General features: G+C 46.3%; 1 protein-coding gene and 1 non-coding gene across 2 annotated transcripts in view; one reads left to right on the plus strand and one right to left on the minus strand.

The window, feature by feature from the left end:
* The window catches only part of LOC115115779 (14-3-3 protein beta/alpha-A-like), a 31,532-nt gene extending 20,005 nt beyond the window's left edge, over positions 1-11,527 (plus strand). Inside the window, exons 5-6 of the mRNA XM_065027263.1 lie at positions 6,823-6,918; positions 8,557-11,527. Coding sequence (XP_064883335.1) covers positions 6,823-6,918; positions 8,557-8,613 — 153 coding nt within the window. The 3' untranslated portion in view covers positions 8,614-11,527. The remainder of the gene's footprint in view (positions 1-6,822; positions 6,919-8,556) is intronic.
* A 5,805-nt stretch (positions 11,528-17,332) lies between these two features.
* LOC135559713 (U2 spliceosomal RNA) lies at positions 17,333-17,523 on the minus strand. Its single transcript, XR_010458563.1, has one exon. It is a non-coding gene; the product is annotated as a U2 spliceosomal RNA (small nuclear RNA).
* Between the last annotated feature and the right edge of the window lie 9,688 nt (positions 17,524-27,211).

The following is a 27,211-nucleotide window of genomic DNA, read 5'->3' on the forward strand; positions in this document are numbered from 1 at the left end:
AACCGGGCCTCACAACCGCAGATCACGTGTTACCATGCCAACCCAGGACCTCCACATCCGGCTTCTTCACCTCAGACCACGTGTTACCATGCCAACCCAGGACCTCCACATCCGGCTTCTTCACCTCAGACCACGTGTTACCACGCCAACCCAGGACCTCTACATCCGGCTTCTTCACCTCAGATCACGTGTTACCACGCCAACCCAGGACCTCCACATCCGGCTTCTTCACCTCAGACCACGTGTTACCACGCCAACCCAGGACCTCCACATCCGGCTTCTTCACCTCAGACCACGTGTTACCACGCCAACCCAGGACCTCCACGTCCGGCTTCTTCACCTCAGACCACGTGTTACCACGCCAACCCAGGACCTCCACATCCGGCTTCTTCACCTCGGGGATCATCGGAGACCAGCCACCCGCACAGCTGATGAAACCGTGGGTTGACACAACTGGAGAATTTCTGCTCAAACTGTCAAGAAACCGTCTCAGGGAAGCTCATCTGCGTGCTCGTCGTCCTCACCGGGGTCTTGACCTGACTGCAGTTCGGCATCGTAACCGACTTCAGTGGGGAAATGCTCAACCTTCGATGGCCACTGGTACGCTGGAGAAGTTTTTATTTATTTTACCTTTATTTAACGAGGCAAGTCAGTTAAGAACAAATTCTTATTTTCAATGACGGTCTAGGAACAGTGGGTTAACTGCCTTGTTCAGGGGCAGAACGACGGATTTGAACTTGCAACCTTTCGGTTACTAGTCCAACGCTCTAACCACTAGGCTACCTTATGTGCTCTTCACGGATTAATTCCGGTTTCAACTGTACCGGGCAGTGTGGCGTTGTGTTTCAGAGGGGTTTACTGATGTCAACGTTGTGAACAGAGTGCCCCATGGTGGCAGTGGGGTTATGGTAATGGGCAGGCGTAAGCTACGGACAACGAACACAATTGCATTTTTATTGATGTCAATTTGAATGCACAGAGATACCGAGACGAGATCCCGCCATCACCTCACGTTTCAGCGTGGCCAGAGATACCGTGACGAGATCCCGAGGCCCCATTCGTGCCATCTATCCCCCGCCATCACCTCACGTTTCAGCGTGATAATGCACAGAGATACTGTGACGAGATCCCGAGGCCTCTGTCGTGCCATCTATCCGCCGCCATCACCTCACGTTTCAGCGTGATAATGCACAGAGATACCGTGACGAGATCCCGAGGCCCCATTGTCGTGCCATCTATCCGCCGCCATCACCTCACGTTTCAGCGTGATAATGCACAGCTCCATGTCGCAAGGATCTGTACATAGTTCCTGGAAGTTGAAAATGTCCCAGTTCTTCCATGGCCTGCATACTTACCAGACAGGCTACCCAACATTCCCCAGGCCACAATCAACAGCCTGATCAACTCTGTGTGAAGGAGATGTGTCTCGCTGCACGAGGCGAACAGTGGTCACACCAGATACTGACTGGTTTTCTGATCCACACCAGATACTGACTGGTGTTCTGATCCACACCAGATACTGACTGGTTTTCTGATCCACACCAGATACTGACTGGTGTTCTGATCCACACCAGATACCGACTGGTTTTCTGATCCACACCAGATACTGACTGGTGTTCCGATCCACACCAGATACTGACTGGTGTTCCGATCCACATCAGATACTGACTGGTTTTCCGATCCACACCAGATACTGACTGGTTTTCCGATCCACACCAGATACTGACTGGTTTTCTGATCCACACCAGATACTGACTGGTTTTCTGATCCACACCAGATACTGACTGGTGTTCTGATCCACACCAGATACTGACTGGTTTTCTGATCCACACCAGATACTGACTGGTTTTCTGATCCACACCAGATACTGACTGGTTTTCTGATCCACACCAGATACTGACTGGTTTTCTGATCCACACCAGATACTGACTGGTTTTCTGATCCACACCAGATACTGACTGGTTTTCTGATCCACACCAGATACTGACTGGTTTTCTGATCCACACCAGATACTGACTGGTTTTCTGATCCACGCCAGATACTGACTGGTGTTCTGATCCACGCCAGATACTGACTGGTGTTCCGATCCACGCCAGATACTGACTGGTTTTCCGATCCACGCCAGATACTGACTGGTTTTCCGATCCACGCCAGATACTGACTGGTTTTCCGATCCACGCCAGATACTGACTGGTTTTCCGATCCACGCCAGATACTGACTGGTTTTCCGATCCACGCCAGATACTGACTGGTTTTCCGATCCACGCCAGATACTGACTGGTTTTCCGATCCACGCCAGATACTGACTGGTTTTCCGATCCACGCCAGATACTGACTGGTTTTCCGATCCACGCCAGATACTGACTGGTTTTCCGATCCACGCCAGATACTGACTGGTTTTCCGATCCACGCCAGATACTGACTGGTTTTCCGATCCACGCCAGATACTGACTGGTTTTCCGATCCACGCCAGATACTGACTGGTTTTCCGATCCACGCCAGATACTGACTGGTTTTCCGATCCACCAGATACTGACTGGTTTTCCGATCCACGCCAGATACTGACTGGTTTTCGATCCACGCCAGATACTGACTGGTGTTCCGATCCACGCCAGATACTGACTGGTTTTCCGATCCACGCCAGATACTGACTGGTTTTCCGATCCACGCCAGATACTGACTGGTTTTCTGATCCACGCCCCCTAACTGTTTGAAGGGATCTGTCACCAACAGATTAATATCTCTATTCCCATTCATGTGACATTCATAGGTTAGGGCCTAATGAAGTGAGTTTCAATTTACTTATATGAACCGTAGCTCAGTAAAATCATTGTTGCATGTTGCGTTTTTTATATTTTTGTTGCTCACAGAGCATTATCTAACTGGGGATAGCTAGCTAACATAACGTCACAGAGCGTTATCTAACTGGGGATAGCTAGCTAACATAACGTCACAGAGCGTTATCTAACTGGGGATAGCTAGCTAACATAATGTCACAGAGCGTTATCTAACTGGGGATAGCTAGCTAACATAACGTCACAGAGCATTATCTAACTGGGGATAGCTAGCTTACATAATGCACAGAGCGTTATCTAACTGGGGATAGCTAGCTAACATAACGTCACAGAGCGTTATCTAACTGGGGATAGCTAGCTAACATAACGTCACAGAGCGTTATCTAACTGGGGATAGCTAGCTAACATAACGTCACAGAGCGTTATCTAACTGGGGATAGCTAGCTAACATAACTCACAGAGCGTTATCTAACTGGGGATAGCTAGCTAACATAACGTCACAGAGCGTTATCTAACTGGGGATAGCTAGCTAACATAACGTCACAGAGCGTTATCTAACTGGGGATAGCTAGCTAACATAACGTCACAGAGCGTTATCTAACTGGGGATAGCTAGCTAACATAACGTCACAGAGCGTTATCTAACTGGGGATAGCTAGCTAACATAACGTCACAGAGCGTTATCTAACTGGGGATAGCTGGCTAACATAATGTCACAGAGCATTATCTAACTGGGGATAGCTAGCTAACATAACGTCACAGAGCATTATCTAACTGGGGATAGCTAGCTAACATAACGTCACAGAGCATTATCTAACTGGGGATAGCTAGCTTACATAACGTCACAGAGCATTATCTAACTGGGGATAGCTAGCTAACATAACAAAGCATTATCTAACTGGGGATAGCTAGCTTACATAACGTCACAGAGCGTTATCTAACTGGGGATAGCTAGCTAACATAACGTCACAGAGCATTATCTAACTGGGGATAGCTAGCTAACATAACGTCACAGAGCATTATCTAACTGGGGATAGCTAGCTAACATAACGTCACAGAGCATTATCTAACTGGGGATAGCTAGCTAACATAATGTCACAGAGCATTATCTAACTGGGGATAGCTAGCTAACATAACAAAGCATTATCTAACTGGGGATAGCTAGCTAACATAATGTCACAGAGCATTATCTAACTGGGGATAGCTAGCTTACATAACGTCACAGAGCATTATCTAACTGGGGATAGCTAGCTAACATAACAAAGCATTATCTAACTGGGGATAGCTAGCTTACATAACGTCACAGAGCGTTATCTAACTGGGGATAGCTAGCTAACATGTCACAGAGCGTTATCTAACTGGGGATAGCTAGCTAACATAACGTCACAGAGCATTATCTAACTGGGGATAGCTAGCTAACATAACGTCACAGAGCGTTATCTAACTGGGGATAGCTAGCTTACATAATGTCACAGAGCATTATCTAACTGGGGATAGCTAGCTAACATAACGTCACAGAGCGTTATCTAACTGGGGATAGCTAGCTAACATAACGTCACAGAGCATTATCTAACTGGGGATAGCTAGCTAACATAACGTCACAGAGCATTATCTAACTGGGGATAGCTAGCTAACATAATGTCACAGAGCATCTAGCTGGGGATAGCTAGCTAACATAATGTCACAGAGCGTTATCTAGCTGGGGATAGCTAGCTAACATAATGTCACAGAGCATTATCTAACTGGGGATGGCTAGCTAACATAACGTCACAGAGCATTATCTAACTGGGGATAGCTAGCTAACATAACGTCACAGAGCATTATCTAACTGGGGATAGCTAGCTAACATAATGTCACAGAGCGTTATAGCTAGCTAACATAATGCACAGAGCGTTATCTAACTGGGGATAGCTAGCTAACATAATGTCACAGAGCATTATCTAACTGGGGATAGCTAGCTAACATAACAAAGCATTATCTAACTGGGGATAGCTAGCTAACATAATGTCACAGAGCATTATCTAACTGGGGATAGCTAGCTTACATAACGTCACAGAGCATTATCTAACTGGGGATAGCTAGCTAACATAACAAAGCATTATCTAACTGGGGATAGCTAGCTTACATAACGTCACAGAGCGTTATCTAACTGGGGATAGCTAGCTAACATGTCACAGAGCGTTATCTAACTGGGGATAGCTAGCTAACATAACGTCACAGAGCATTATCTAACTGGGGATAGCTAGCTAACATAACGTCACAGAGCGTTATCTAACTGGGGATAGCTAGCTTACATAATGTCACAGAGCATTATCTAACTGGGGATAGCTAGCTAACATAATGCACAGAGCATTATCTAACTGGGGATAGCTAGCTAACATAACGTCACAGAGCATTATCTAACTGGGGATAGCTAGCTAACATAATGCACAGAGCATTATCTAACTGGGGATAGCTAGCTAACATAACGTCACAGAGCATTATCTAACTGGGGATAGCTAGCTAACATGTCACAGAGCGTTATCTAACTGGGGATAGCTAGCTAACATAACGTCACAGAGCATTATCTAACTGGGGATAGCTAGCTAACATAACGTCACAGAGCATTATCTAACTGGGGATAGCTAGCTAACATAATGTCACAGAGCATTATCTAGCTGGGGATAGCTAGCTAACATAATGTCACAGAGCATTATCTAACTGGGGATGGCTAGCTAACATAACGTCACAGAGCATTATCTAACTGGGGATAGCTAGCTAACATAATGTCACAGAGCATTATCTAGCTGGGGATAGCTAGCTAACATAATGTCACAGAGCATTATCTAGCTGGGGATAGCTAGCTAACATAATGTCACAGAGCATTATCTAACTGGGGATGGCTAGCTAACATAACGTCACAGAGCATTATCTAACTGGGGATAGCTAGCTAACATAATGTCACAGAGCATCTAGCTGGGGATAGCTAGCTAACATAATGTCACAGAGCGTTATCTAGCTGGGGATAGCTAGCTAACATAACGTCACAGAGCATTATCTAACTGGGGATGGCTAGCTAACATAACGTCACAGAGCATTATCTAACTGGGGATAGCTAGCTAACATAATGTCACAGAGCATCTAGCTGGGGATAGCTAGCTAACATAATGTCACAGAGCGTTATCTAGCTGGGGATAGCTAGCTAACATAACGTCACAGAGCATTATCTAACTGGGGATGGCTAGCTAACATAACGTCACAGATCATTATCTAACTGGGGATAGCTAGCTAACATAACGTCACAGAGCATTATCTAACTGGGGATAGCTAGCTAACATAATGTCACAGAGCGTTATCTAACTGGGATAGCTAGCTAACATAATGCACAGAGCGTTATCTAACTGGGGATAGCTAGCTAACACAATTAACTTTCATTCTGAAATAACTTAGTTAGTCAGATATTAGTTCCGAAACATTTGAAATTGGTATGGGAGTTAACTAGCTGCTTATCAAAGGTTTTATTTTAGTCAAATTAAACCAAACTTTCACAATGTTTCTCAAAATTACTGGCTAATTAATTTGATCGTGCTTTGTGAAGCACCCGGTTTCTGTCCACACGTCTCCCTGTCACCTACGGGAGAACCTGATGAACGACACGAGGGCCAATCAGAGTCGAGGTTTTTAATTTAATTTGACCTTTATTTTACTAGGCAAGTCCGTTAAGAACAAATTCTTATTTTCAATGACGGCCTAGGAACAGTGGGTTAACTGCCTGTTCAGGGGCAGAACGACAGATTTGTACCTTGTCAGCTCGGGGATTCGAACTTGCAACCTTTCGGTTACCAATGCTCTAACCACTAGGCTACCCTGCCGCCCTAGCTAAGCGCGTGACCCCTCTCTTCCTTCCAGATTTTAATGTCACGTGACCAAGTAACAGTGAGAGATGCCTTTCTCTCCAGCTCCAAACCCAACGATACGCAGTCATCCAATATGAAATGTAGAACGACACTGTGTTTTAAAAAAGAAAAATCTTTCTGTTCTTCCTGCAGGCTTTCGACGACGCTATTGCAGAGCTGGATTCTCTGAGTGAAGACTCCTACAAAGACAGCACCTTGATCATGCAGCTACTGAGAGACAACTTGACAGTAAGTGTCGTGTACTAAAATCATAGTTCCCTGTTGTCACTGGGTTGACTTTACGATGTCGGAGAGTCACCGGTGTCTCTCACTCCGTTTTTGTTTTGGTCACATATTCCTGAGACAAAGGTAAGAGGAGCTACGTAACCTGTCTACCCAGTAGGGATAAATATGAAAACGTACAGTAGAGAGTCTGCTAAATGACTCACTGCTGTTAGTGGCTCTGGATCAGAGAGTCTGCTAAATGACTCACTACTGTAGTGGCTCTGGATTAGAGAGTCTGCTAAATGACTCACTACTGTTAGTGTCTCTGGATCAGAGAGTCTGCTAAATGACTCACTACTGTTAGTGGCTCTGGATCAGAGTCTGCTAAATGACTCACTACTGTTAGTGGCTCTGGATCAGAGAGTCTGCTAAATGACTCACTGCTGTTAGTGTCTCTGGATCAGAGAGTCTGCTAAATGACTCACTACTGTTAGTGGCTCTGGATTAGAGAGTCTGCTAAATGACTCACTACTGTTAGTGGCTCTGGATTAGAGAGTCTGCTAAATGACTCACTACTGTTAGTGTCTCTGGATCAGAGAGTCTGCTAAATGACTCACTACTGTTAGTGGCTCTGGATTAGAGAGTCTGCTAAATGACTCACTACTGTTAGTGTCTCTGGATCAGAGAGTCTGCTAAATGACTCACTACTGTTAGTGTCTCTGGATCAGAGAGTCTGCTAAATGACTCACTACTGTTAGTGGCTCTGGATTAGAGAGTCTGCTAAATGACTCACTACTGTTAGTGTCTCTGGATTAGAGAGTCTGCTAAATGACTCACTACTGTTAGTGTCTCTGGATCAGAGAGTCTGCTAAATGACTCACTGCTGTTAGTGTCTCTGGATCAGAGAGTCTGCTAAATGACTCACTACTGTTAGTGGCTCTGGATCAGAGAGTCTGCTAAATGACTCACTACTGTTAGTGGCTCTGGATCAGAGAGTCTGCTAAATGACTCACTACTGTTAGTGGCTCTGGATCAGAGAGTCTGCTAAATGACTCACTACTGTTAGTGGCTCTGCTAAATGACTCACTACTGTTAGTGTCTCTGGATCAGAGAGTCTGCTAAATGACTCACTGCTGTAAATGGCTCTGGATCAGAGAGTCTGCTAAATGACTCACTGCTGTTAGTGGCTCTGGATCAGAGAGTCTGCTAAATGACTCACTACTGTTAGTGGCTCTGGATCAGAGAGTCTGCTAAATGACTCACTACTGTTAGTGGCTCTGCTAAATGACTCACTACTGTTAGTGTCTCTGGATCAGAGAGTCTGCTAAATGACTCACTACTGTTAGTGGCTCTGGATCAGAGAGTCTGTTAAATGACTAGAATGTAGAATGAGTGAATGTACTCAGTCTGAGGTCAGCTCTACTGACATGTAATTTGAATGTGAATGTCTTTTTTAACATGTTAATCCCTGTCCTCATCTCTGTCCTCTCTCGTCTCTGTCCTCTCTCTCGTCTCTGTCCTCTCTCTCTCTCGTCTCTGTCCTCTCGTCTCTGTCCTCTCTCTCTCTCGTCTCTGTCCTCTCTCTCGTCTCTGTCCTCTCTCTCTCTCGTCTCTGTCCTCTCTCTCTCTCGTCTCTGTCCTCTCTCTCTCTCGTCTCTGTAGCTGTGGACCTCAGACAACCAGGGAGATGGAGAGGATGCTGAGGAGGGTAGAGACTGACCTGGTTCCTGTTCCCTGGTCTGTCTGTCTGTCTGACTGACTGTCCTCATCCTCTATCTATCAACACTGAGACAGACAGACTGACCACCTCATCCTGCCCAACGCTTCTCTTTAGTTCTGTCTGTCACGTCGTCTCACACCTCCATACGTTTACTCTTCTTTCGGGAATCATTGTGGGGGGGGGTTGCTTTCCAGGACTTGGCTGTGGGAGGGGTTTTGTTCCAGGACTTGGTTGTGGGGGGTTGCTTTCCAGGACTTGGTTGTGGGAGGGGTTTCATTCCAGGACTTGGTTGTGGGAGGGGTTTCATTCCAGGACTTGGTTGTGGGAGGGGTTTCGTTCCAGGACTTGGTTGTGGGAGGGGTTTCGTTCCAGGACTTGGTTGTGGGGGGAGTTGCTTTCCAGGACTTGGTTGTGGGAGGGGTTTCGGGACGTATATTATGGTATGTTGGGGTGAGGGACTTGTCTACTGAGCGTATAATTATTTGTGGGCGGAGCAACAGGGTGTTACATGTAGTTCTCAATTCATGCAATGTGGCAAGTTCAGGTTGGGAATTAACCTGGTCTAGTCCTCCACCTGTGTTCAGGTTGGGAATTAACCTGGTCTAGTCCTCTACCTGTGTTCAGGTTGGGAATTAACCTGGTCTAGTCCTCTACCTGTGTTCAGGTTGGGAATTAACCTGGTCTAGTCCTCTACCTGTGTTCAGGTTGGGAATTAACCTGGTCTAGTCCTCTACCTGTGTTCAGGTTGGGAATTAACCTGGTCTAGTCCTCTACCTGTGTTCAGGTTGGGAATTAACCTGGTCTAGTCCTCTACCTGTGTTCAGGTTGGGAATTAACCTGGTCTAGTCCTCTACCTGTGTTCAGGTTGGGAATTAACCTGGTCTAGTCCTCTACCTGTGTTCAGGTTGGGAATTAACCTGGTCTAGTCCTCTACCTGTGTTCAGGTTGGGAATTAACCTGGTCTAGTCCTCCACCTGTGTTCAGGTTGGGAATTAACCTGGTCTAGTCCTCCACCTGTGTTCAGGTTGGGAATTAACCTGGTCTAGTCCTCCACCTGTGTTCAGGTTGGGAATTAACCTGGTCTAGTCCTCTACCTGTGTTCAGGTTGTGAACTAACCTGGTCTAGTCCTCTACCTGTGGTCAGGTTGTGAATTAACCTGGTCTAGTCCTCCACCTGTGTTCAGGTTGGGAATTAACCTGGTCTAGTCCTCTACCTGTGTTCAGGTTGTGAACTAACCTGGTCTAGTCCTCTACCTGTGTTCAGGTTGTGAACTAACCTGGTCTAGTCCTCTACCTGTGGTCAGGTTGTGAACTAACCTGGTCTAGTCCTCTACCTGTGGTCAGGTTGTGAATTAACCTGGTCTAGTCCTCCACCTGTGTTCAGGTTGTGAATTAACCTGGTCTAGTCCTCCACCTGTGTTCAGGTTGTGAATTAACCTGGTCTAGTCCTCCACCTGTGTTCAGGTTGTGAATTAACCTGGTCTAGTCCTCCACCTGTGTTCAGGTTGTGAATTAACCTGGTCTAGTCCTCTACCTGTGTTCAGGTTGGGAATTAACCTGGTCTAGTCCTCTACCTGTGTTCAGGTTGGGAACTAACCTGGTCTAGTCCTCTACCTGTGTTCAGGTTGTGAATTAACCTGGTCTAGTCCTCTACCTGTGTTCAGGTTGTGAATTAACCTGGTCTAGTCCTCTACCTGTGTTCAGGTTGTGAACTAACCTGGTCTAGTCCTCTACCTGTGTACGGGTTGGGAATTAACCTGGTCTAGTCCTCTACCTGTGTTCAGGTTGTGAATTAACCTGGTCTAGTCCTCTACCTGTGTTCGGGTTGGGAATTAACCTGGTCTAGTCCTCTACCTGTGTTCAGGTTGTGAATTAACCTGGTCTAGTCCTCTACCTGTCTACATGGTAAAGATCTTGTGCTTGACAACATTGCTTGATTCATTTGTGGTTCGACATCAGTCTCTCTTGATTGGAGGAGGCAGCAGCGAGCGGTTTTAGTCTGTAGCCAGGCGACTGACGGCGTCTTATCGATGGTGGGTTGGCGTGGTCGTTGTACTGCTCCCCAAATGGCACCCTATTCCCTATGAAGTACACTACTTTTAGACCAGAACCCTATGGACCTTGGTCAAACAACCTGTACACTATGTAGGGAGTAGGGTTCCAGTAGTGCACTATGTAGGGAGTAGGGTTCCAGTAGTGCACTATGTAGGGTTCCAGTAGTGCACTATGTAGGGTTCCAGTAGTGCACTATGTAGGGTTCCAGTAGTGCACTATATAGGGAGTAGGGTTCCAGTAGTGCACTATGTAGGGAGTAGGGTTCCAGTAGTGCACTATGTAGGGTTCCAGTAGTGCACTATGTAGGGAGTAGGGTTCCAGTAGTGCACTATGTAGGGAGTAGGGTTCCAGTAGTGCACTATGTAGGGAGTAGGGTTCCAGTAGTGCACTATGTAGGGAGTAGGGTTCCAGCTGAGAGGGAAACCTTGGATAGTGATGTTACATTCCATTAACCTAACCTAACTTAACTGTTCTGCTCCACTTTCTTCTTCTTCAGTTTCACTGACCTGCTAACGTCATTTTGTATTTCTGTGTCAAGTAGGAGGTTTGGGAAACGTCTAGAACAAAGAGGACTCCTAATACTTAGACTGTTTTTAAACCAACAGAGCAAAGGAAGAATTTCCCCTCGTTGCTGCTTCTAGTTGCTGCTTCTTCTTTCCATCCCTAGTTTTTATTTTCCTTTTTCCTTTTGATACTTGTGGTTAAGAACTAGTTAATGGGGAGAAAAGGGAGGTTGTTGTTGGGCTGGTTGTCTTTGTCCATGTCTTTTTGGAAATTTTCATACGAAACACCCATAACTGTTATCTGGAGGGAAATGTTATTTCATGTATGTGGAATTAAAAAGATAATTTAAAAGTTTACGTTGTCCGATCTGAATTATTTTAGAGATCTTAATCTCCAGTTTTTTCCCCCTCAACGCCTTTGGTAAGAGATCACAAATCTGGCAACTCTGTGACCCAACCTGGCAACTCGGTGACCCAACCTGGCAACTCGGTGACCCAACCTGGCAACTCTGTGACCCAACCTGGCAACTCTGTGACCCAACCTGGCAACTCGGTGTGACCCAATCTGGCAACTCTGTGACCCAATCTGGCAACTCTGTGACCCAATCTGGCAACTCTGTGACCCAATCTGGCAACTCTGTGACCCAATCTGGCAACTCTGTGACCCAATCTGGCAACACTCTGTGACCCAACCTGGCAACACTCTGTGACCCAACCTGGCAACACTCTGTGACCCAACCTGGCAACACTCTGTGACCCAACCTGGCAACACTCTGTGACCCAACCTGGCAACACTCTGTGACCCAACCTGGCAACACTCTGTGACCCACCTGGCAACACTCTGTGACCCAACCTGGCAACACTCTGTGACCCAACCTGGCAACACTCTGTGACCCAACCTGGCAACACTCTGTGACCCAACCTGGCAACACTCTGTGACCCAACCTGGCAACACTCTGTGACCCAACCTGGCAACACTCTGTGACCCAACCTGGCAACACTCTGTGACCTAACCTGGCAACACTCTGTGACCCAACCTGGCAACACTCGGTGACCCAACCTGGCAACACTCGGTGACCCAACCTGGCAACACTCGGTGACCCAACCTGGCAACTCGGTGACCCAACCTGGCAACTCGGTGACCCAACCTGGCAACTCGGTGACCCAACCTGGCAACCCGGTGACTAATCCAGAGTATGTAATGAAAGGGGTCGGCATACTGCAAAAACAGTCCAGGTTGGCTGGTTCACACCAACAAAACATTGTATTTCTCAGGAAACAAGGCTATTGGTTGGAACTACTGTTCTCTCTGAAACAAGGCTATTGGTTGGAACTACTGTTCTCTCTGCAACAAGGCTATTGGTTGGAACTACTGTTCTCTCTGAATCACTCATGTCTGGAGTCGTCCTGTTATTACCCCCCCGAACCACAAAACCTCGAGAGCTGCTCACAGAATTACTTAGACTAAACACCCACACACCTACCCAACCCCCACCCCACACACACTCTCACACACACACTTTCACACACTCTCTTTCACACACACTCTCTCACACACACACACTCTCTCTCACACACACTCTCTCACACAAGGTGTCGACAGCATTCCACATGTTTGATTTAAATGCTTCCCACAGTTGTCAAGTTGGCTGGATGTCCTTTGGGTGGTGGACCATTCTTGATACACACAGGAAACTGGAGTGTGAAAAACCCCAGCAGCGTTGCAGTTCTTGACACAAACCGGTGCGCCTGGCACCTACTACCATCTACTACCACCTACTACCACCTACTACCATCTACTACCACCTACTACCATCTACTACCACCTACTACCACCTACTACCATCTACTACCACCTACTACCATCTACTACCACCTACTACCACCTACTACCATCTACTACCACCTACTACCGTACCCCATTCATCCACTGAATGGGGCACACAAACTTTAGTCCATGTCTGAATTGTATCGAGGCTTAAAAATTATTCTTGAATGTGTCTCCACCCCTTCATCTACACCAGGCCAGCGCAACCCTCTTCCTGGAGATCTACTGTCCTGTGGGTTTTCAGTCCAACCCTCTTCCTGGAGATCTACTGTCCTGTGGGTTTTCAGTCCAAACCCTCTTCCTGGAGATCTACTGTCCTGTGGGTTTTCAGTCCAACCCTCTTCCTGGAGATCTACTGTCCTGTGGGTTTTCAGTCCAACCCTCTTCCTGGAGATCTACTGTCCTGTGGGTTTATCTACTTGGAATGAAAACAAACAACAGTCGATCTCCAGGAAGAGGGTTGGGCAGCTCTCAACAGGACAGTAGATCTCCAGGAAGAGGGTTGGGCAGCTCTCAACAGGACAGTAGATCTCCAGGAAGAGGGTTGGGCAGCTCTCAACAGGACAGTAGATCTCCAGGAAGAGGGTTGGGCAGCTCTCAACAGGACAGTAGATCTCCAGGAAGAGGGTTGGGCACCTCACAACAGGACAGTAGATCTCCAGGAAGAGGGTTGGGCAGCTCTCAACAGGACAGTCGATCTCCAGGAAGAGGGTTGGGCAGCTCTCAACAGGACAGTAGATCTCCAGGAAGAGGGTTGGGCAGCTCTCAACAGGACAGTAGATCTCCAGGAAGAGGGTTGGGCAGCTCTCAACAGGACAGTAGATCTCCAGGAAGAGGGTTGGGCAGCTCTCAACAGGACAGTAGATCTCCAGGAAGAGGGTTGGGCAGCTCTCAACAGGACAGTAGATCTCTAGGAAGAGGGTTGGGCAGCTCTCAACAGGACAGTAGATCTCCAGGAAGAGGGTTGGGCAGCTCTCAACAGGACAGTAGATCTCCAGGAAGAGGGTTGGGCAGCTCTCAACAGGACAGTAGATCTCCAGGAAGAGGGTTCGGCAGCTCTCAACAGGACAGTAGATCTCTAGGAAGAGGGTTGGGCAGCTCTGATCTACACTGAAGTGGATTTAAGGGATCGCAGCTTTCTCCTGGATTCACATGGTCAGTCTATCATGGAAAGAGCAGGTGTTCCTAATGTTCTGTCCAGTCAGTGTATCAGCCAATAGGAACTCCTCATTGACCTGGTCAGTCTTATCATGGAAAGAGCAGGTGTTCTTTCTTTTGTATACTCTGTGTGCTAGGTGCATCCGATCGGACCCCCCCTTTGCCTCCAGAACAGCCTGAATTCTTAGTGGCATGGAAATGTTTGCTGAATTGGTATCAAGGGACCTAACGTGTGCCAGGAAAACATTCCCCACACCATTACACCACCAGCCTGTTCCGTCGACACCAGACAGGATGTGGCCATGGACTCATGCTGCTTACGCCAAACCCTGACATCAGCATGACGCAACAGGAACCAGGATTGGTCGGACCAGGCACTGCTTTTCCACTCCTCAGTTGTCCAGTGTTGATGATCACGTGCCCACTGGGAGCCTCTTCTTGTTGTTTTTATCTGATAGGAACCCGGTGTGGTCGTCTGCTGCAACAGCCAATCCGTGACAAGGACCTACGAGTTGTTTTCCCATTCTAATGTTCATTTAAACAGTAACTGAATGCCTTGATGCCTGTCTGCCTACTTTATATAGCAAGCCATGCAGCAGCTAGCTAACATAATGTCCCTGCAATAGCCAATCCGTGACCAGGACCTACGAGTTGTTTTCCCATTCTAGTGTTCATTCAAACAGTAACTGAATGCCTTGATGCCTGTCTGCCTACTTTATATAGCAAGCCATGCAGCAGCTAGCTAACATAATGTCCCTGCAATAGCCAATCCGTGACCAGGACCTAAGAGTTGTTTTCCCATTCTAGTGTTCATTCAAACAGTAACTGAATGCCTTCGATGCCTTGAACATTAGAATGGGCAACAACTCGCAGGTCCTTTTCACAGATGGGCTGTTGCAGGGACATTATGTTAGCTAGCTGCTTTATATAGCGAGCCATGGTCACATGACTCACTGTCTGACGGAGCAAACCATTTTCGTGAGCGGGATGGTGTACCTAATAAATTACCTTGTTATTGTGTGTCTGTGTGTATATATATATATTATGACAACAGAAAAATTGTGCAAAAGTCATTAAAACAGGCCCATGTCACGATTATTATTATTATTATTATTATATATATAATAATCGTGACATGGGCCTGTTTTAATGACTGTTTTAATGACTTTTGCACCATTTTTCTGTTGTCATAATAATCAGTATTAAGCATTTGACTGACCTACGAAGATGGGCCGGCCCGGGTTTTCTGATTGGCTGAGATGAGGTCATCAAAGAGAACGATTCAGTTTTTATAAGACAACTGGGAACAGGCAAACAAAAACACGGATCAACTTCAGTTTTTCTTCAGGTCGAAAAGTTAACGCTTTGGAAAGATGCCAGAGGTTACAACTTGGGAATTCCTAGTTGGATGACCATTGAAAATGATATGTTTTTCTGAGTTCCCAGTTATCTTAAATGCATTGAAGTCTTCAGACCCTTTAACTCAGTGCTTTGTTGAAGCACCTTTGGCAGCGATTACAGCCTCCAGTCTTCTTGGGTTATGACGCTACAAGATTGGCTCACCTGTATTTGGGGAGTTTCTACTCCTGGTGCGGTATGGACTGAAGCTGGCTGGTGATACCTGTTACCAGCATAAACTACCACCTAACCCAGGACAAGGAAAAACATTAGTGAAACAATACAACAATAATGATTTTAAACAAAAAATAAATAGCACAATTTCCCGGGCGCCCTCCGGCCAGGGATCGCTCCTCCGGCCAGGGATCGCTCCTCCGGCCAGGGATCGCTTCTCCGGCCAGGGATCGCTTCTCCGGCCAGGGATCGCTTCTCCGGCCAGGGATCGCTCCTCCGGCCAGGGATCGCTCCTCCGGCCAGGGATCGCTTCTCCGGCCAGGGATCGCTTCTCCGGCCAGGGATCGCTTCTCCGGCCAGGGATCGCTCCTCCGGCCAGGGATCGCTCCTCCGGCCAGGGATCGCTTCTCCGGCCAGGGATCGCTCCTCCGGCCAGGGATCGCTTCTCCGGCCAGGGATCGCTTCTCCGGCCAGGGATCGCTTCTCCGGCCAGGGATCGCTTCTCCGGCCAGGGATCGCTTCTCCGGCCAGGGATCGTTTTCTACCGGCCAGGGATCGCTTCTCCGGCCAGGGATCGCTTCTCCGGCCAGGGATCGCTTCTCCGGCCAGGGATCGCTTCTCCGGCCAGGGATCGCTTCTCCGATCAGGTGCAGCACTGTCAAAGACTTGATTTTAGCCTGTGTGTATATTTAAAGGCCTTTATTACTTAGCTCTGTGTGTGTGCTGCCATCCTGTTAGAAGATAACAGATTATTTTATTACAAGTTCAATTGGATTTTCATTGTGTTCAATGGTGTTAAGCTTTCTGGTACTTAGAACGACGAGGCAAACAGGAAGTACAGAATTTGTTTTATAGAAGCAGCTACAAACAGCATCTACTTTATTACTTAGCTCTGTGTATATATTAATGTTAACTACTTTATTACTTAGCTCTGTGTATATTAATGTTTTAACTACTTTATTACTTAGCTCTGTGTGTATATTAATGTTAACTACTTTATTTATTATTTATTTTATTTATTTTATTTATAGTTTAATGTACAGCTACAGTATGTCGGTGTGAATTGAACACTAAAGTATATTCTTTTCTGTATTTTGCAGTTTCACAACATAAACGTTTACAATATATTCATTCAAGAAAAGTCACGCCTTGGGAGTTTTATTGAAGACTTAGTTGTTAGCTATCTGTCTAGTTTTGCATGGGAACGCAACTCAAGGGCAGAATAGTGTATATATTCATGTTTTAACTACTTTATTACTTAGCTCTGTGTGTATATTTATATATATATATACCACCTAACCTTTATTACTTAGCTCTGTGTGTATATTAATGTTTCAACTACTTTATTACTTAGCTCTGTGTGTATATTTTTGATCATGCACTGTTGAGGAAAGTTTACAAGTAAGTATCCCGTGACGTGACGAAAAATATTTGATTAGAAGATGAACGCACCCCATTCCCAATAGCTATCTTAGTCAATAAAACGGTGACCGATATCACCAGTACTATCTAGCCATCACTGATATTGAAATGAAGTTGCTCAATATGAAAATACAATATAGTTCAACGAAGCAACTCCGTGTGATTTATCTTTACAATGAAAGGGGGTGCACCGTTCCTGGAGGTACTGCAATACCAGGTCGATGCGTGGAGTGGACGGAGCAAGCCCCTATTCCATCTCCCTATTCCAAAAATCAATTTAATATATGGTCCCCAGATAGGGGACGTATCAGATATTAAACTGATAAGAACAGATACTACACTTGATCTTAGCCAAAAGGCCGAGAAGCGATACCCACAATAGTTTCGGGAGAGAGTAGCCGTTCTCCGACACGTCAAATTTGACTATGGTTACACCAAAATGAGCTCTGTATGCTTTTTGTTTTCCATAAAAAAATATAATGCTTAAAATAAATGGTGGCATGGATGGGGAGTCGATCAACGCCAGGAATGATCACGTTTGACTGTTACAAAGTAACACATTTGTAGGTTCTAAGATCACGTGGTCGTCCGCCCTCCAATCAGAAATGAGAGGACGCGTTGTTAAGTTAAAACCAGATCAACAGCTAAATTGGAATAATAATATATTACGTGGGGGGGGGGGGCAGGGGGGGGGCAATTTGGAGATAATATAATAATATATATAATAATAATAATATTGACGTAACATTTGATCTTGTATCAAGTATATCTGTATATCAAACGAACTGAAGCAATTGTCCACTTGGTGGCGCCAGAGTTCCACCGACCGTCGCTTTTTCCTGGTTGTCCTGTGGTTGTCCTGTGTGGTACAGAAAACTACATTTCAATGTTGAACCACTTGACTTCAAGACATCGTCAACGAAAATAACGTGACCAATAAAAATAGCCTGTCTTTTTTAGACTTACTCAGTCACAATAACTAACTTCATAAAATGCCATTAGGCCTAATGAAGCCTAATGAAGATACTATATATGTATATGTATATATGTAAGTTACTCACGGGGCATGGCGAGGACATCCGCGTGCCTCGGACCAGGCTGCGGCCAAGAAGAGTCGGTGAGGCACTGGGGATGCAGAGCTGCCAGGGACCTGTGGAAGGAAGCAGGCCCCCTGACCTCCCCGTGTCTGCCAGCAGGGGAGGCCAGCATGGGGAGGACCTATGGGGTGGACCTATCACCTCAGCTCGTGCTGTATGGGGAGGACCTATCACCTCAGCTCGTGCTGCCCTCAGCTCGTGGGTGGACCTATCACCTCAGCTCGTGCTGTCACCTCAGCTCGTGCTGTATGGGGAGGACCTATCACCTCAGCTCGTGCTGTATGGGGAGGACCTATCACCTCAGCTCGTGCTGTATGGGGGAGGACCTATCACCTCAGCTCGTGCTGTATGGGGAGGACCTATCACCTCAGCTCGTGCTGTATGGGGAGGACCTATCACCTCAGCTCGTGCTGTATGGGGAGGACCTATCACCTCAGCTCGTGCTGTATGGGGAGGACCTATCACCTCAGCTCGTGCTGTATGGGGAGGACCTATCACCTCAGCTCGTGCTGTATGGGGAGGACCTATCACCTCAGCTCGTGCTGTATGGGGTGGGCCGAAGGCCTATTCCACCAAAGGCCTTCACCAAGTTCTGGCCCACCCTCACGTGCCTGAAGGACAACATGTACTTTTTAACAAATTTAAATGTAACTTTCAAATGCTGTGTTTTATGCCTTATTGCTGTGATTTATGTGTATGAAACGATGTAAAAAATGTATGAGCTGTTTTTAAAGGAAATGTGTTAATATAACTTATCCAAAAGAAAAAAAAATCTGTTATCATAAACCTCCTCTCCTGCTGCCTCCTCTCCTGCTGCCTCCTCTCCTGCTGCCTCCTCTCCTGCTTCCTCCTCTCCTGCTTCCTCCTCTCCTGCTGCCTCCTCTCCTGCTTCCTCCTCTCCTTCTTCCTCCTCTCCTGCTTCCTCCTCTCCTGCTGCCTCCTCTCCTGCTTCCTCCTCTCCTGCTGCCTCCTCTCCTGCTTCCTCCTCTCTGCTGCCTGCTCCTCCTCCTCTCCTGCTGCCTCCTCTCCTGCTTCCTCCTCTCCTGCTGCCTCCTCTCCTGCTTCCTCCTCTCCTGCTTCCTCCTCTCCTGCTGCCTCCTCTCCTGCTGTCTCCTCTCCTGCTGCCTCCTCTCCTGCTTCCTCCTCTCCTGCTTCCTCCTCTCCTGCTGCCTCCTCTCCTGCTTCCTCCTCTCCTGCTGCCTCCTCTCCTGCTTCCTCCTCTCCTGCTGCCTCCTCTCTTGCTTCCTCCTCTCCTACTGCCTCCTCTCCTGCTACCTCCTCTCCTGCTGCCTCCTCTCCTGCTCCCTCCTCTCCTGTTTCCTCCTCTCCTGCTGCCTCCTCTCCTGCTGCCTCCTCTCCTGCTTCCTCCTCTCCTGCTTCCTCCTCTCCTGCTGCCTCCTCTCCTCCTTCCTCCTCTCCTGCTTCCTCCTCTCCTGCTTCCTCCTCTCCTGCTGCCTCAGTCACTCAGTCCTATCCAGACCATTCACCCAGCCCTATCCAGTCCAGTCACTCAGTCCTATCCAGTCCAGTCACTCAGCCCAGTCACTCAGCCCTATCCAGTCCCTGCTGCCTCCTCTCCTGCTTCCTGAAAGGAAGATGTAAGAAAGGCATAATGGTGAGAATACTACATGAATTGTTATAGGCATATAGTCCAGTCACTCAGCCCTATCCAGACCATTCACCCAGTCCAGTCACTCAGCCCTATCCAGACCATTCACCCAGTCCAGTCACTCAGCCATATCCAGTCCAGTCACTCAGCCCTATCCAGACCATTCACCCAGTCCAGTCACTCAGCCCTATCCAGACCATTCACCCAGTCCAGTCACTCAGCCCTATCCAGACCATTCACCTAGTCCAGTCACTCAGCCCTATCCAGACCATTCACCCAGTACAGTCACTCAGCCCTATCCAGACCATTCACCCAGTCCAGTCACTCAGCCCTATCCAGACCATTCACCCAGTCCAGTCACTCAGCCCTATCCAGTCCATTCACCCAGTCCATTCACTCAGCCCTATCCAGTCCAGTCACTCAGCCCTAGCCAGACCATTCACCCAGTCCAGTCACTCAGCCCTATCCAGACCATTCACCTAGTCCAGTCACTCAGCCCTATCCAGACCATTCACCTAGTCCATTCACTCAGCCCTATCCAGACCATTCACCCAGTCCAGTCACTCAGTCCTATCCAGACCATTCACCCAGCCCTATCCAGTCCAGTCACTCAGTCCTATCCAGTCCAGTCACTCAGCCCAGTCACTCAGCCCTATCCAGTCCAGTCACTCAGTCCTTTCCAGAAGCTCTCAAGGTCCTACACTACTTCCTCCTATAGCACCCTGATGAGAAGCACAAACCCCCATGACAGTACGTTTGAATATCTCTAAGTGCTGTACCCGTACTGAGACAATCAGACTGTAGCACCAGACTGAAGCATTTCCTATACATTGTTTGTCTTCAGGAAGGCAGTGAGTTGCTGCGCAACAGCTTTTTCTCAAAAATTTGAGAGGAATGGAAGATTCGATATAGGCTGATAGTTTTTTATATTTTCTGGGTCAAGGTTTGGCTTTTTCAAGAGAGGCTTTATTACTGCCACTTTTAGTGAGTTTGGTACACATCCGGTGGATAGAGAGACGTTTATTACGTTCAACATAGGAGGGCCAAGCACAGGAAGCAGCTCTTTCAGTAGTTTAGTTGGAATAGGGTCCAGTATGCAGCTTGATGTTCAACATAGGAGGGCCATGCACAGGAAGCAGCTCTTTCAGTAGTTTAGTTGGAATAGGGTCCAGTATGCAGCTTGATGTTTAGGAGGGCCATGCCATGATTATTTTCAGTCATTTGTTGGAATAGGGTCCAGTATAAAGCTTGATGTTCAACCTAGGTCCTGGCCATGCAGACTCAGGACAGCTATTTGAAGGAATAGTTTAAAGTTGGAATAGGGTCCAGTATGCAGCTTAGGTTTAAGGCCATGATTATTTTCATCATTGTTCAAGAGATTTAGTACTAAAAACCATGTCTCTCTTGAATCCTAGGTTTTGTTAGTGGTGCAGACTCAAAATAAACTGATTGTTCTTATTTGAAGGAATAAACAGATTAAAAGAGGAGTCGAGCAGCAAGGGTCTTCTAATAATCATGATCTTTTCCTCAAAGAAGTTCGGATGAATTTAGTTTACTGTAGCAGCAGTAAAGCCATCCTCTCTTGGGGAATGCTGCTTTTTAGTTAGCTTCGGAAGACAGTATCAAAAATAAATGTTGGATTGTTCTTGTTTTCCTCAATTAAACTGGTAAAATAGGATGATCGAGCAGCAGTAAGGGCTCTTCGGTACTGCACGGTACCGTCTTTCCAAGCTAGTCGGAAGACTTCCAGTTTGGTGTAGCAGCAGTAAGGGCTCTTCGGTACTGCACGGTACCGTCTTTCCAAGCTAGTCGGAAGACTTCCAGTTTGGTGTAGCAGCAGTAAGGGCTCTTCGATACTGCACGGTACTGTCTTTCCAAGCTAGTCGGAAGACTTCCAGTTTGGTGGAGCAGCAGTGAGGGCTCTTCGATACTGCACGTTACAGTCTTTCCAAGCTAGTTGGAAGACTTCCAGTTTGGTGTAGCAGCAGTGAGGGCTCTTCGGTACTGCACGGTACCGTCTTTCCAAGCTAGTCGGAAGACTTCCAGTTTGGTGTGGCGCCATTTCCGTTCCAATTTTCTGGAAGTTTGCTTCAGAGCTCGGGTATTTTCTGTGTACCGGGAAGCTAGTTTCTTATGACAAATGTTTTTAGTTTTTAGGGGTGCAACTGCATCTAGGGTATTGCGCAAGATTAAATTGAGTTCCTCAGTTAGGTGGTTAACTGATTTTTGTCCTCTGGCGTCCTTGGGTAGACAGAGGGAATCTGGAAGGACATCAAGGAATCTTTGTGTTGTCTGTGAATTTATAGCACGACTTTTGATGATCCTTGGTTGGGGTCTGAGCAGATTATTTGTTGCGATTGCAAACGTAATAAAATGGTGGTCCGATAGTCCAGGATTGTGAGGAAAAACATTAAGATCCACATTTATTCAATGGGACAAAACTATGTCCAGAGTATGACTGTGGCAGTGAGTAGGTCCGGATACATGTTGGACAAAACCCACTGAGTCGATGATGGCTCCGAAGGCCTTTTGGAGTGGGTCTGTGGACTTTTCCATGTGCTGGTCATTTATGAACATTTGAACATCTTGGCCACGTTCTGTTATAATCTCCACCCGGCACAGCCAGAAGAGGACTGGCCACCCAACATATGCTCTCTCTAATTCTCTCTTTCTTTCTCTCTCTCGGAGGACCTGAGCCCTAGGACCGTGCCCCAGGACTACCTGACATGATGACTCCTTGCTGTCCCCAGTCCACCTGACTGTGCTGCTGCTCCAGTTTCAACTGTTCTGCCTTATTATTATTCGACCATGCTGGTCATTTATGAACATTTTAACATCTTGGCCATGTTCTGTTATAATCTCTACCCGGCACAGCCAGAAGAGGACTGGCCACCCCACATAGCCTGGTTCCTCTCTAGGTTTCTTCCTAGGTTTTGGCCTTTCTAGGGAGTTTTTCCTAGCCACCGTGCTTTTACACCTGCATTGTTTGCTGTTTGGGGTTTTAGGCTGGGTTTCCGTACAGCACTTTGAGATATCAGCTGATGTACGAAAGGCTATATAAATACATTTGGTTTGATTTGATTTGATTTGAAATATTATCTGCTATGACTACAAGGTCCGATAGGAATTCAGGGAACTCAATGAGGAACGCTGTATATGGCCCAGGAGGCCTGTAAAACAGTAGCTATAAAAACGGATTGAGTAGGCTGCATAGATTTCATGACTAGAAGTTCAAAAAATGAAAACGTCATTTTCTTTTTTGTAAATTGAAATTTGCTATCGTAAATGTTAGCAACACCTCCGCCTTTGCGGGATGCGCTGGGGACATGGTCACTAGTGTAACCAGGAGGTGAGGCCTCATTTAACACAGGGGACATGGTCACGAGTGTAACCAGGAGGAGAGGCCTCATTTAAAACACAGTAAATTCATCAGGCTTAAGCCAAGTTGGAATTCCAAGTGCACGGGGGACATGGTCACGAGTGTAACCAGGAGGTGAGGCCTTATTTAACACAGGGGACATGGTCACGAGTGTAACCAGGAGGTGAGGCCTCATTTAACACAGGGGACATGGTCACGAGTGTAACCAGGAGGTGAGGCCTTATTTAACACAGGGGACATGGTCACGAGTGTAACCAGGAGGTGAGGCCTTATTTAAAACACAGTAAATTCATCATTGTTTTGTAATGTTTTTACAATTCTATAACGGCTCTCATTTTGCTGAACCTCAGGAAGAGCTTTATTTGATTTATTTCACCTTTATTTAACCAGGTATTTATATATATATATATATATAACCCTAACCCTTTATTTAACCAGGTATTTATATATAAAACCCTAACCCTTTATTTAACCAGGTATTTATATATATATATAACCCTAACCCTTTATTTAACCAGGTATATATATATATATATAACCCTAACCCTTTATTTAACCAGGTATTTATATATATATATAACCCTAACCCTTTATTTAACCAGGTATTTATATATATATATAACCCTAACCCTTTATTTAACCAGGTATTTATATATATAACCCTAACCCTTTATTTAACCAGGTATTTATATATATATAACCCTAACCCTTTATTTAACCAGGTATTTATATATATAACCCTAACCCTTTATTTAACCAGGTATTTATATATATATATATATATAACCCTAACCCTTTATTTAACCAGGTTTTATATATATATAACCCTAACCCTTTATTTAACCAGGTATATATATATATATATAACCCTAACCCTTTATTTAACCAGGTATATATATATATATATAACCCTAACCCTTTATTTAACCAGGTATATATATATATATATATATAACCCTAACCCTTTATTTAACCAGGTTTTATATATATATATAACCCTAACCCTTTATTTAACCAGGTATTTATATATATATATATATATAACCCTTTATTTAACCAGGTATATATATATATATATATATATATAACCCTTTATTTAACCAGGTATATATATATATATAACCCTAACCCTTTATTTAACCAGGTATATATATATATAACCCTAACCCTTTATTTAACCAGGTATATATATATATATAACCCTAACCCTTTATTTAACCAGGTATATATATATATATAACCCTAACCCTTTATTTAACCAGGTATATATATATATAACCCTAACCCTTTATTTAACCAGGTATATATATATATAACCCTAACCCTTTATTTAACCAGGTATATATATATATATAACCCTAACCCTTTATTTAACCAGGTATTTATATATATATAACCCTAACCCTTTATTTAACCAGGTATATATATATATATAACCCTAACCCTTTATTTAACCAGGTATATATATATATATAACCCTAACCCTTTATTTAATCAGGTAGGCCAGTTAAGAACAGGTTCTCATTTACAACTGTGACCTGGTCAAGATAAAGCAAAGCAGTGAGACACAAACAACAACACAGAGTTACACATGGAATTAACAAACGTACAGTCAATAACACAATATAAAACAGAAAGTCTATATACAGTGTGCAAATGGCGTGAGGAGGTAAGGCTATAAATAGGCCATAGGAGCGAAGTAACTACAATGTATCAAATCAACACTGGAGTGATGGATGAGCAGATGATGGTGTGTAAGAAGTGATACTGGTGTGCAAAAGAGAAGAAAAGTACATTAAAACAATATGGGGATGAGGTAGGTAGATTGGGTGGGCTATTTACAGATGGACTATGTACAGCTGCAGTGATCGGTTAGCTGCTCAGATAGATTAAGTTTAAAGTTAGTGAGGGAGATATGAGTCTCCAGCTTCAGCGATTTTTGCAAATCGTTCCAGTCAATGGCAGCAGAGAACTGGAAGGAAAGGCGACCAAAAGAGATGTTTGTTTTGGGGATGACCAGCGAGATATACATGCTGGAGCGCGTGCTAGGGGTGTAGTGTTGTTATCGTGACCAGTGAGATATACCTGCTGGAGCGCGTGCTAGGGGGTGAGTGTTGTTATCGTGACCAGTGAGATATACCTGCTGGAGCGCGTGCTAGGGGGTGAGTGTTGTTATCGTGACCAGTGAGATATACCTGCTGGAGCGCGTGCTACAGGTGGGTGTTGTTATCGTGACCAGTGAGATATACCTGCTGGAGCGTGTGCTACGGGGTGAGTGTTGTTATCGTGACCAGTGAGATATACCTGCTGGAGCGCGTGCTACAGGTGGGTGTTGTTATCGTGACCAGTGAGATATACCTGCTGGAGCGCGTGCTAGGGGGTGAGTGTTGTTACCGTGACCAGTGAGATATACCTGCTGGAGCGCGTGCTACAGGTGGGTGTTGTTATCGTGACCAGTGAGATATACCTGCTGGAGCGCATGCTACGGGGTGAGTGTTGTTATGGTGACCAGTGAGATATACCTGCTGGAGCGCGTGCTAGGGGGTGAGTGTTGTTATGGTGACCAGTGAGATATACCTGCTGGAGCGCGTGCTAGGGGGTGAGTGTTGTTATGGTGACCAGTGAGATATACCTGATGGAGCGCGTGCTAGGGGGTGAGTGTTGTTATCGTGACCAGTGAGATATACCTGATGGAGCGCGTGCTAGAGGGTGAGTGTTGTTATGGTGACCAGTGAGATATACCTGCTGGAGCGCGTGCTAGGGGTTGAGTATTGTTATGGTGACCAGTGAGATATACCTGATGGAGCGCGTGCTAGAGGGTGAGTTTTGTTATCGTGACCAGTGAGATATACCTGCTGGAGCGCGTGCTAGGGGGTGAGTGTTGTTATCGTGACCAGTGAGATATACCTGCTGGAGCGCGTGCTAGGGGGTGAGTGTTGTTATCGTGACCAGTGAGAAATACCTGATGGAGCGCGTGCTAGAGGGTGAGTGTTGTTATGGTGACCAGTGAGATATACCTGATGGAGCGCGTGCTAGGGGTTGAGTGTTGTTATGGTGACCAGTGAGATATACCTGCTGGAGCGCGTGCTAGGGGTTGAGTGTTGTTATGGTGACCAGTGAGATATACCTGATGGAGCGCGTGCTAGGGGGTGAGTGTTGTTATGGTGACCAGTGAGATATACCTGCTGGAGCGTGTGCTAGGGGGTGGGTGTTGTTATCGTGACCAGTGAGATATACCTGCTGGAGCGACGGGTGGGTGTTGTTATCGTGACCAGTGAGATATACCTGCTGGAGCGCGTGCTACGGGGTGAGTGTTGTTATCGTGACCAGTGAGATATACCTGTTGGAGCGCGTGCTACGGGGTGAGTGTTGTTATCGTGACCAGTGAGATATACCTGCTGGAGCGCGTGCTAGGGGGTGAGTGTTGTTATCGTGACCAGTGAGATATACCTGCCGGAGCGCGTGCTAGGGAGTGAGTGTTGTTATCGTGACCAGTGAGATATACCTGCCGGAGCGCGTGCTAGGGGGTGAGTGTTGTTATCCTGACCAGTGAGATATACCTGCTGGAGCGCGTGCTAGGGGGTGAGTGTTGTTATCGTGACCAGTGAGATATACCTGCTGGAGCGCGTGCTAGGGGGTGAGTGTTGTTATCGTGACCAGTGAGATATACCTGCTGGAGCGCGTGCTACAGGTGGGTGTTGTTATCGTGACCAGTGAGATATACCTGCTGGAGCGCGTGCTACGGGGTGAGTGTTGTTATCGTGACCAGTGAGATATACCTGCTGGAGCGCGTGCTAGGGAGTGAGTGTTGTTATCGTGACCAGTGAGATATACCTGCTGGAGCGCGTGCTAGGGGTGTAGTGTTGTTATCGTGACCAGTGAGATATACCTGCTGGAGCGCGTGCTAGGGAGTGAGTGTTGTTATCGTGACCAGTGAGATATACCTGCTGGAGCGCGTGCTAGGGGGTGAGTGT

This window comes from Oncorhynchus nerka, linkage group LG14, assembly GCF_034236695.1.
Source record: "Oncorhynchus nerka isolate Pitt River linkage group LG14, Oner_Uvic_2.0, whole genome shotgun sequence".
NCBI classification, from domain to species: Eukaryota; Metazoa; Chordata; class Actinopteri; order Salmoniformes; family Salmonidae; genus Oncorhynchus; species Oncorhynchus nerka.